This window comes from Pseudopodoces humilis, chromosome 15, assembly GCF_049639895.1.
Source record: "Pseudopodoces humilis isolate 2021_Gansu_Grassland_sample_001 chromosome 15, ASM4963989v1, whole genome shotgun sequence".
NCBI lineage: Eukaryota > Metazoa > Chordata > Aves > Passeriformes > Paridae > Pseudopodoces > Pseudopodoces humilis.
In genome coordinates, this window is record NC_142214.1 from 4,284,542 (window position 1) to 4,296,694 (window position 12,153).

Below are 12,153 nucleotides of genomic sequence, written 5' to 3' on the forward strand. Positions count from 1 at the left end.
CTGCCAAATCAAGATTATCAACCTCAGCTGGCTAATGGATTTAAATTATGTATTCAAATGTTGAATGCAATAGTGTACAATCAAGTGTTGCTATGATGCCACAGACCCAAACCCTCTGCTGGTTTCTGACAGAAAGCACAAAGCCCTCGGTGCTCCAAACCATGATTTTAGAAAACCAATATTTTCCTTTCATATGCCCTGCTTGAAGTCTTATTTCTGTGTTTGCAGTAAAAGATCAGAGTGAAAGAGTTACCACTGGGCACCCCAGAATTTAGAATTTAAAATTACTCAGCTTAACTCCTCCATTAAAGATTGGTGTTTTGGAGGCATTTTTATGAAACCAAAGCAAACTTTGCAACATCTGGATTTTTATGCTTTACTCAGAAAATTTTTGGTAAGATTTGCATGTATTTGATTAAAAGTAATGTAGAAATTCAGCAACACATTTTATCATGTGTAAGAGATGACACGGGATGAAAATATTACCAGCATTCTTCTTTCTAATTCCTTTAGTGTAGAAAGAAAATGATGGGAAAAGAAAATGTGAATGCTCTGCTGCACAATTTGTTCATGTGTCACTGCAAGGCTGCTCCATACACTTCACATTGAGATTATAGAAAAGCAATAATTCATATAAATTAATTGGATATGTCAATTCTAACTGTTCCACAGAGGCTGGGTGAGCATCCTTAGGACTCCACAGGGGATCTCCACGTTTCTGCAGACAAATCAAGTATCCAAATCCTGGCTAGTCTGAGGCTGGGGACACAGGAGAGCTTACACAGAGCAATTTAGGTTAAAATTAAGGTTAAAACATTAAAGCTGGCATTCCTGCTTTCTGCTCTCCACAGGTATTGGCAGAGTGGATTATTGTGCAGGAAAAGATCCCTGTGAAACCCAGAGAAATCAAAGCCAGAGAAGCAATAAACAGTCCCTTATCACTGCGCTGTGCCATGCTGGGGCAGCTGGTGTGAACAGAAACACCATGAAATGGAACAGGGTGCTGCTAGAAAGGGTTTTCTTTTATCCCTGTGCAGAGAAAATGTCCCTTCCCTTATCCCCAGCAGTGACTGGGATCACAACCGCCAGCCTTGGAGAAACCAGACACCCAGAAGGGCTGAAATTACAAACACAACCCCTGACTTCCAGCTCCTAACCTCAAGAGAAATCAAAACTATGTCAGGAATGAGTGTTGCATTAATGGGCCCTAAACCAGGGGTAGAAGAACATACAGAAATTATAACATAATACTATTCTATTACCCCAACACCAGCTGAAGGGAATTTCAGCCCTAATGCCCTACAGTGGCTTTTAACCCCAGCTCATTACCTACTTATCCATTTGCATAATTTTCTGCTCCTGCATTGGCCTAACAAGTAGCAATACAATTTAATTTCAATTATTGTGGGGGGCTGTTCTCTGCCAGTGAGCGTCAGGAACTCAAGTTCAGGATCAAAACACCACTGAGCTTACCCAGACACAGAACCAACACGAAATACAGTCATGGATTATTATAAACGGATTCTTTTATAAATTTCTAAATGGAAATAAGTACATTTATGTCTCAGAAGCATGCAGGAGCTCCTGTAGGAGTCTATTCACCAGTCAAGCCTGCCATGGATTAGGATCCTCATTCTCACTGGTACTTAAACAGATGCATTTTCAGAAGAAAATTACAAGCTTTGGAACAGGTTTAACACTTTGAATAGAACATGTTTCTCCCTATTTTGTGAAAAAGAACTATTGTGTGACAAGAGGAAATCTCTCAACTCTGTCAATAGACAGGAAAAACAGAAGTCTGTTTCCTCTCATTTGCCTGTTAACACTGTCTTGCTCCAGAGGCAAATGATGTGCATAAATTCAAGGAATTAGCAGCAGTCAACAGCAAATTTATATTTCTCCCGCTTTTTGGTTTGTTTTTTTAACATAAACAAAACCATAAGTAGGAAGAATACAGAACTAGCCTGAAGTAATTTATCTGAAGCTTGATAACCCAATATCATTGTTTGTGGGCAAGAATTAGGTGTGGTCTCCTGGATTTCAGCTGCCCTGCATTCCCCTTCGGCCTGTGGGCAGGAGCTGAAATTTGAATAAAATGCACTTTTATGCACCTCATATTATGGCAAGGGATGAAATTCTCACTGGAATGAGTGAGAATTCTCACTGAGCAGGCCCATTTCCAGTCTGGGACAGGATTTACACACATCCCATAACCAGAGGGGTCTGTGCCTTCATCAGAGCTCCTGTGGCCATGGCTGCTCTACAGAAATGATAAAATCAGAGAGGATAAAATTCTCTAGAGAATCCAGGCCTAAGTTTCCAATGTGTTTAACACACAAACACAAATCCAAAAGCACTTTTGTCCTAAATTCCTTTTGTAACAACCCTGTGCTTGGGCACCTCTGAAAATTTTGTTTTTACACAGCACCACTGCTGGTGCTGCTGCAGTCCCAAAATATTCCTGCTGTGTGTTTTTCTGTGGAACAACTGGTGTGGAATCAGCGTCCTTGAAGAAAACACTGAGAAAACCTCAAGAAAAAAAATCCCCTTTACTTTGTTCTTTGCTTAGATCAACTCCCAGAGCTGCCTTTAGCGTGCTGATTTCAGAAAGGATTTCATTTTGCTGGTTCCTCGACACAAATAATGTGTAATTGCATCCAAACTTTTCCAGCACACCTTAGCAAAACCATGAAATGTTTACCTCTCCCCAGTAAGAAAAAAGTCATGCACACAGCTGTAAAATCCCAGGACTATAGGCTACTCTGAATTGTTTGTACCAACTTAATTTTCTTCCTTCAATGTTCTCATCCTAAGAGAAGTCTGAAAACGCAAAAATTGTGAACAGGCTTTAAAAAAAACAACAAAAAACCAAACCCAAACAATCCTTAAAATCTGTTATTTTTCCAAGTTGCATGATTTGAAAGGCTAAGAAGGAATGAAGCTGCTAATTAGACTAATCAAAAGATGATACACATGTTCTAATATGTGCAATAATTTACCCACTCAATTCAATAGTATTAATTCCATGTTTTGGCACAGCACAATAAATAGCACTGGACTGCCAAAAGCTGAACTTCTTTTCCAGTTGAAATTAATAAAGCTCTCTGGATGCATACATGTTTGTGGAGATGAAAATAATGCGTGTGCCAGGTTCCTCATTCCACTGAGGAAATGGAAGATCTCTTCATCTCTCACCAAGAGGGATGGCATTCCATTGCAGAGAAATGAGGTTTATTTCCCTCTACTCAAGCATCAATCTTCATATAAAATGAAGATTTTAGTCTAGAATAATTACATTTTAATAACCCCTGAAATATGGGTGGAAAAGAAGTGTTTGACAAATAGAATGACACTTGTTTAAAGTGAAACTTGTTCACAAATCAGGTGAAGTAAGAAGAAATGCTTCCTAATATGCTTGCAAAAATGAAAAGTCAAAAAGTGTATTATCAGAATGAAAAATTAAAAGGATCTCAAGAGAGATCATTGTAGATGTGGCCATTAAAATAGTATTAGTTGAGGAAAAACTTGAATAATTTAAATTCAGAACAATGTTATCAATAGATACAGAGGCAGCTATGAAAGACTTCACCTTCCCCATTGTGTGCCTCTAAATAAATCACTGCAAACTGCTTTCCACCTGACCAACAAATTCCTATTGCCACCATAATTTTCTTAGAGAGATGCCTGATAAAGAAATATGTTAGAAAAGTGATAGGAGAAAACAAAATTTGTTTGGTAGCCGTGTCCCATACGTTATTAAAAAAACAAACAAACAAACAAACAAACAAACCCCTAACTAAATATAAAAATAAATTAAATTCCTGCAGTTGTTATGAACGTGTTGACCATGGGTGACCCTTGTGCCTTCTGGTGGAAAATCCCTGCCTGGATTGTGGCTTTGCAGAAACTGCAGACAAAGTTTCTAGTCTTTATTTCTCCTTGAAATTTCTCCACAGCACAAGGCCTTATTTCACAAGTTGAATGCCTGTGAATTAACAGTACTTTTAATTACTTGAGATACAATCTCTATTGGAGCATTCTTTTCATTTCCCATTCATTTTTCATCCTTTCATTATCAGTCTTTCTTCCCACTAGACTGTTTATATTTTAATTCGTGCAGGCTTTAACAATACACTGACTCCAATACTGTCCTAATTAAATTAAATTTACTTGCAGATTTGAACAGCAACCCACGCTGACCTCAAAAAATATTCCTTTTTCTTGTTTCCAGTGTACTTTACTTTCTCTATCAAAAAGTTCTTTTCCCCAGATCCTGCTACTTCTGCAGATTCAGCGTCTCTGCAACAAGTTCTCCAATAGATATCCCAATTAAAATTTCAACTTTATTAAAGTTACAGTCCAAATCCGAGTGGCCCACAATTTTTAGTCCCTAAATCTTATTTAGGTCACTTCAAATAAATAATTGCAGAGCAGTTTCTGACCACCCCAGCAAGAAAGGACTTCAGTGTTCCAGATTGGATTTTTTTCCCCACAGCCATCATTCCCAATTTTCTTCATAATTAAAGCACAACTCAAAAATGTCTTTCCAGAATGATCAAAGAACTGAAGCTGAAAGTAAAGCTCACCTGTGACTTTGCATTTCATAGCACACAAATTCACCCCTCAGCGAGCCCAAGATAGCGCCTGTACTTTCCTTCCTACACAGAAAAGTTCCTCTCACCTTTTGCACTCTGATTTTACCCTTTCATAAAGGAGATTATTTTAACATTTGAAATGATTTAACTTTCAGGTAAAATACATACACTTCTACACCACCATATTGCACGGGAGTATTGAATACTCTTATTATTCCCTTTTCACATTTCTTATATTTTTTTCTTTCCCACTGCAAGTCATCTTCCAGTGTGGAATCTTTTCTAGCCAGGATTCTCAAATGAATTTCCTATCTGAATTCAGCTTGCTTTCAAAAGAAAAGTGGATGTAAAAATCATGTCAGGGGCTGATGTCTGACATAGCAAACCCTCCCTGCCTTTAATAATTTGCATTTGGAATCTGGCTGACAGGTGGTTTGGGAGTGGGAATAAAAACCAGCAGCTTCCTCCTTTAGTTTTAGCTTATTCCTGCATTTAGAAACTCCTTTACAGGCCAGGATTTGGTTCTGGGGGGATTATCCTGTGCTTGTATCCCTGGAATAGCAGCCAAGGCACCATTCTTGTTGTAACCCCACCAAAACATCTCTACCCATCCCAGAAAAGCCAGTGGTCCCTGGACCCTTAGGAAAGGCATATTCCAGGGTGTCCCAAGGGCTGGAGCTCAGACAGTCACAGTTCCCCAGGTTTCCTGGAGCAGTAGAGCTGTTCTGCAGGTAAATCCCTGCCCAGTGAGAATTCCTGATCCCCCCTGAGCTCTCCTGGGAGATTCCTGGAGCTGCTCCTGCTCCCACCCTGCTGGGATGGACTGCAGATCCTGCCTGGGAGAAATGGGTCATGGAACTCGGGCACTGTCCTTTGCCAACCAGAAATCAATCCAGAAATCCATGCATGGGAAAAAATCGATGCTCAATGGCCCAGGCAGGGCAGAAGCAGGGCAGGGATGTGGATATGGATGGGGCAGAGCTATCCCAGATCCATCCTCGGGACTGGGAACACAGCAGGATGGACAGAGGGAGGGACAGAGCAAACTGCTCACGGTATCTCCCCTCCACAGCTGGGATTTTAAGGCCAGACTGTTGGAATTGGAATTGGAATAAGGGTTGCTTCACCACTCTTTTTTTCAACATAAATAACGTTGAAAATAAAATTCAAGTATTTTTATTTATGAATCTACAAACAGCTCTGCACCCTGTCCATACATGCAGAGTGCTGAGGTATTGATTCCTGACTGCCTGGGGCTCTGGTTTACCTGACCATAAATTGTATTAAATTTGCTTGTAATGCAATTCAGGGAAACAGGGGCAAGATTATGTGCTCCTTAAGACATTCTGATTTCCCTGATTTCCTATATGTTAACTCCTGTTTAGTGGCATAAACAAAACAGAGATACTCTATAGCCCCTTTAAAAACTACATTTAAAATAATGGGGTTTTTTAGACTAGATGTTCTAAAAATATCCACATCAGTGAGCAATTCCAAGTCACAATTTTTTCTGGTCACTTGGCCAGCAGTCAGAAGTTAGTGTAACAATCTATTAATTTTTCAGGAGTTAGCACAGAATAAGAATATTCACACAATAAGAATTGTGATATTTTAGAAATTTATTTCAGCTCATAAAGGTGGCATCAGCTCTCCTGTCATTCAATTATTGCCATTATTAAAATAATTAAAGCGAGATTCTCAATAATTCTTTTCGACTGCATGGATCCAAAACCTAATAAATGAATACAGATTTAAAATAGATTTTATACTGAGTCTGGTAAAACTTTTCAGTGATCCTGCAAGAATTGAGGAAGATGATGTACAGAGGGCTGAGCAGAAATGTCAGAAGCAGGAGAACATCCCCAGGAGCAGAGCTGCAGGCAGCAGACTCGCTCAGCAGAAAGCACATGGAACAGGCAGGGAGAGAAACATTTAAAAGCAGGGAAAAAAAAAGAAAAAGGCATTTTTGAGTCAGAGTGAGAAAGGAAGGGAAAAGGCTGAAAGGCAGGAGGCAAAATAAATGATACCAGGAGCTGGAAAATCCCCATCCTGCTGCAAAGGAAAAGTAAGGTCATGAGACAGCACAGCGAGAGCTGCACTATTGACCAGCAGCAAGAGGAACATTTTCTGTGCTTAAAAAAGAAAAAAAAAATCACCATAAAAAGGTCAGCAGGGTCCTCCTCGGGTCACACTTGACTCAAGGGAGATGTTTATCCAGAGGAAACTCCTGGGGGCTGCTGTTCCCGAGGAAAGTCCGGGCTCTGCTGGTTGGGTGACACTGGGGGCTCTGCTGGCTCCTTTGGGGGGAACACGAGGTTTCCAGGGAAAAGCTCAGGAGTTTGGGTTCAGGTGTTTCCAAAAGGCCCTGGCCCTTGGCTTCTGCAGCACACACCTGCCCCCAAAGCATTTCCCTGCTCTGGAAAAGGTGTTTCATTCACAGGGGAGGATCTCAAGGCACACTGAGGGTGTTTTGCCATTCAATGGAGTTCATACCTCGAATGACAAAGGAAAGAAGAAGGGATGAATAATAGGAGGAAGAAGAAGATGAATAATAAGAGATACTTAAAAATGCTTTTTTTTTCCCCCAGATCAAGTGGATTTTACCTCACTTGTTTTCTATCTTACTCCTAAATGCCCTAAGTTTCCCTCTTGGAAGCAATTTCTCTTTATCAGATTCCCACAGGATAACCCAGCTATTCAAAAGCAGAACTCCTGATAAAGAAGTCAAATGCTATAATTGTCATGTGTAATTTACCTATGTAATTTTACTATTTTTTGTTTTAATATTTTCAGTATTCTTTCACCTGTCCACCTACATGAGCAGAAGTTATTTTGCCTTTAGAGTTAATACATCACATTTTATTTGCTGGTAGGAATACAATAGCAGAGGAAAAAAGAATTTTTGGTATCAAACACTCTGTTAAGAGGTTAAATGAATTAGTAACCTAATAATTAATAGTATGAATAAATAATGTCCTTCCAAATGCTTGCAAGTTGCTAAAAAAAGCCAAACACAACTTTTAGCCGGCACACGTGTCCGTAGTTCAGATAAAGTAAATTTTACCACTCCAGTCTCATCTTAAAGCTCATTTTAAACAATCTTCCAGTCTAATTAGCATTACCTCCTGGCTGTGTAGCACCATCCTTTGGAATGCTGGCATGGTTAAACCGCTCAGGTCTACTTGGTTCAGTGCAGTGTGGCAAATGTCAGTGAAATACGAGGGCATATGGCACGTAATTACAGAACCATATGGATGCCAGGAGTGATAGTCAACAGCATTTGACTGCAGGACCAAGAAAGTCAGAGGAAAAGCAATCAAAGACCATCACACATAATCATTAAATGGATAAATTTAGTTTCTGTGCAGCTGAGAGAAGCCAGGACATGTCTGGCCTTTATTGAAGCAAAGCCACGGTGGCTGTTTGAGCGTGTGGCCGAGGAGGAATCCCTACATTCTTTTTAGTTTGGTTTGTAAATTAATAAACGCAGTTGATCAAGGGCAGTGAAGCAAGGAATCACTTACCAATGCACAGAGCAGATCAACTGCTTCCAGGATCAGCTCCTGATGGCCAATGCGAGTCACTCCCAGCTCCTCCAGCTCCTGGTGAGTGATGTGCAGCAGCTGCTCCCCGTTGATCTTCTCTCTCTCAAAGTTTTTGATGTATTGTTGGAGGCAATCATCGAGGCCTGGTTAGAAAAGCCAACAGCACAGATTCAGAGAGCAGAGAAAAACCTGATGAAACAGTTCTGTAGCTCACAAATACAGAATTTCTTGGGAATGCAAGCATACTTTGTTGTTTGGAGCTATAATGGAAAATGTGCAATGAAAATTATAATTTAACTTACATAATACAGCACATGCTGCTAAAGAGAGTTTGTATTACTGATGTTATTTTCAACATTCTTTAACATTTTAATAGTAATTCTAAACCTTCATGGAGATGGGGGAAGGACAAAGCAGCACAGACAGTGACATTATAAAAACCCTTTTTCTCGTGATGTCACAAAGACCTAAATATAAGTTTATCTTATGATTAGGAACGAATTCTTCCCGTAACTCTTCCAGGACTCTTCAAGGTCACAGAGTTTGGCTGTCCCTGATCAGGAAGAGTTTTTCAGGCTCAGTAGCCACCCACACTGACTCTGCAACACCCACTGCCAATTCTCACCCCAGATTATCCAGATTTCTGAATCCAAACAAGACAAAAATGGTTTTGTTACAACACCTCCAACTAAGAACACAATTTTCCCTATGCACAAGGAATTGTTCCATTTCACCCTGAAATTTTATAGGGTGAGAATAACAGGTTCTTTTTTTTTCTCAGACCAGAGAAGAAACTGATTAACAACACTGAAAGATTTTTTCCTTCCTCCAAATGGGTTTCTGAACCACACATGCCTTGAATTTCCAGCCAGAACAATGAGTTGAACACAGGGATCTACTACTGAAAGCTACATGAGGTCTCTCAGAGGTCCCTCAAGGACTGTCAGATTCAACAGAAACCTGATGTGCATGTGATTTTCTAGAGACCTACAAAATGCACCTTCAATAACTTCATCCACCAAGTAAAATAAAACACTGATTCTCAGTTATTTGCCCTGGAGTGATGAAAGCAAATCCAAGATCCATAAAATTACAGATATCCAGAAACCACAGAGATAACCAGCTTGGGCGTTTATGACAGAGCTTTGAAATACAATTTCTGCACGCAGCCATCATCAAATAGACATCGAGTTTGCAGAGCACCTGAGGAAAAAGAGCTCTGACAAATTCTCTGCTGGGTGTCACCACTTTACACCCCAAATAACCCAGTTCAGTTGGGACAAAAGGGCTGTGATGACACGAGAAGGGAATGAAGCAAACCAATGTGTTTGCCCTCAGTCTGTAAATACAAAGGGATACGTTGCAGCTTCATTTAATTAACTCTTCTTTCAACATGGTCCAATTATTTGCTCTGTAAACTGATAGCCCTGTGTTATAGATAAAGCTCATTTACCAAGTAAAGTGCACAGCTTTATGTTCCCTTACACCTATGTCCCATACAAAGCTAGTACAGTGATAAAAATGTCATATTTTATGGTGTGATTCAAAAGTATGAGGTAGTTTGGGGGGATTTTTAAAGCTCAAATCAGCAGTCTGTAACTAATTCCTAAACCTTTTCTCTCATCTAGAATGGTCTGCAAATAGGAAACAACTTCTCTGCATCTGTTCATTATTTTTAATGATCTCATGAATGATTTTACAGTAGGTCAGTTCCATTGGCTGAGAACTGGTCACTGCAAATTCTCTGTTCATTATTTAACATTTTAAACTCCAAGCTGTTGCACATTTCTGTTCCCACTTGCTCAAGAACTATTCTGAAAACCATTTTAGAGCAAATATTCCAAACACCACACCTCCCAGATTTGCCTTTCGTGGACATTGCCCCAAAACTCAGAAAAAGTCACAAAGCTGCTAGCAGATATTAAATTATTTTCAACAAAAGCAAATTAATTAAAAAATTGAGAATCGGTGGGCACATTAAGACAGATTTAGGAAAACCCAACTGAATGTGCCACACTGTGAGAAGTGTGCAGTCAGATGTATTAAACTTGCCTTTGTGCCAGGGAGAATGTATGACAGCAGAGCAAAAAAATCAAATTTGTATTATTTGTGCTGCTCTGTAATAGCTCCCCAGGGCACCTTTACAAGGCATTTACTTACTGGTGCAAACAGTGTGGCAGTTGACAAGAGAATGTAGAAATATATCATTAAAGGGCCAGGCTGTCTCACAGAATGACAGCACTTAATAAATACACACAGAAAAAGAGAGATTTGCCCACTGCTCTCTGCTTTTCTGTCTCTCAGGGAGTCAGGTACTGAAATGTGAACCATCCCAAAGCAGGAACTCAGCAGCAGGAATATCTTCTGTATTGTCATGGCTCCAATTGTTTTTACATGAAATATCCAAGATGAAATTAGAAAGGCCACAGAACAAGCTCATGTTGACTCACCCAAACCAAATTAAATATTTACGTCCTCAAGCCACTCATTAGTGCTCTTTATGCATTTTCCCTCAATATCATTTCTGTTTACAGATAAGTATGAAAGCAGTTCAGATTCATAACTACAAAGGAAGGGGCCCTAGCTCTGCTTAGATGTTGGTAAATAAAATTAACCCACTATTCCCAAAATACACAAAAGCAGGGTCAGGCAAGAAACACAGAAATTTGCAGTTCTCTTGCTGCACGTTCTTCTTTTATTTGTGAGCATTTTGTCACTAAACATCATCTCCTTCAGAGTGCAATAAAATGATGGAAGAAAAGTTGTTTAAACACGGATGTATTACTTTAAAGCCAAGGCTTAACGCCCATAAAAATTACAGTTGGAGGTTGGAGAATTTTTATTTCTCCAATGCAGCTGGGCTGAAGGAATTAAGTCACTTTAACAGAAAATCAATGAAGGTTGAAGACACTTGCTAATCTTTCAGTGTTGTTTGAGAGGACAATCCAAGAAAAAAGGAGTTATCCATCAGCTCAAGTGCTGCCTGAGTCAGCTGGGAAGCAGCTCTGACTGAACATTGCATTAAAAGCTGTATAAACCCCTGTGCTCAGAAAATGGCCTTGTAGAGGGAAATCGGAGGAAACATCCCATAAACCAAATCCACCTGAAAACTCTGACATTTTCCTGCTGGATGGTTGGATTCCATGATCTCAAAGCTCTTTTCCAACCTAAATAATCTATGATTCCATATTCTCTCTGTCCATTTTTAAGTTTAAAAAAAAATAAAAAATCATATTGAATCCATGTGGACTAAGAAAACTTTGTCTCCATATTCAAAGAGCAGAGGAAAAGGAAGCCACTCTGATATGCTGACTGCAGCTGTGATTTTGCAAATAGAACATCTAGAGTCAAAGTCAAGGAAACATGAATAAAAAGGAGGTAAAAAATTGTTAGGGAGAAAGGGCAGGAAAAGAAGAGCCAGTCAGCTTGAAAATGTTTCTTTTTAGAAATGCATAATTAAAAAAAAAAAAAAAATTGAAACAGCAAAACAAAGCAAAACCTTAAAAATATCTCTAAATCGGATTTAGGTAGTAACTCTGAGCAAACATGACAAAAGAGATGCCACATATTGTTCATAAGGTTCACTGAGATTAAAGTGAATCTTCCCATCATTGTCAACAAATGCCAGGTTTGGTTTCCATTACCATTAAAAGCACAAACATTGTTTCCATGTTAAACATCTGTTCCCTTCCCCTCTGCCATTGGACAGAGATATTGAAAATATTACCATTATTGAAAAAATGACTATAAAATTAATGAAAGAAATCCCAAATTGTTGCTTTTTTTCTCAGGAGTGGTGCAGCCAGGGCAGCTCTCACAGGAGAAATAACTGTCCAGTGTGATCCATCCCAGAAGCATTTCCTAAGTTTAAAATCTGTAATTTCCAATTTTTCACTGATCTCTCCATCACTTACACACATTTATTCGCTTCTCCTTTTTCCGATATTTTAACGGATTTTCGCTAGCGCATTTTTTGGTTTTGAAATCTCTCCTGAAAAATTCCTGCCCAAACG

General features: G+C 39.4%; 1 protein-coding gene across 1 annotated transcript in view; it reads right to left on the reverse strand.

Moving 5' to 3' along the window:
- Positions 1-12,153, reverse strand: part of LOC102100248 (connector enhancer of kinase suppressor of ras 2-like) — a 164,430-nt gene that overhangs the window by 94,011 nt on the left and 58,266 nt on the right. Inside the window, exon 2 of the mRNA XM_088062604.1 lies at positions 8,120-8,283. Coding sequence (XP_087918730.1) covers positions 8,120-8,283 — 164 coding nt within the window. The remainder of the gene's footprint in view (positions 1-8,119; positions 8,284-12,153) is intronic.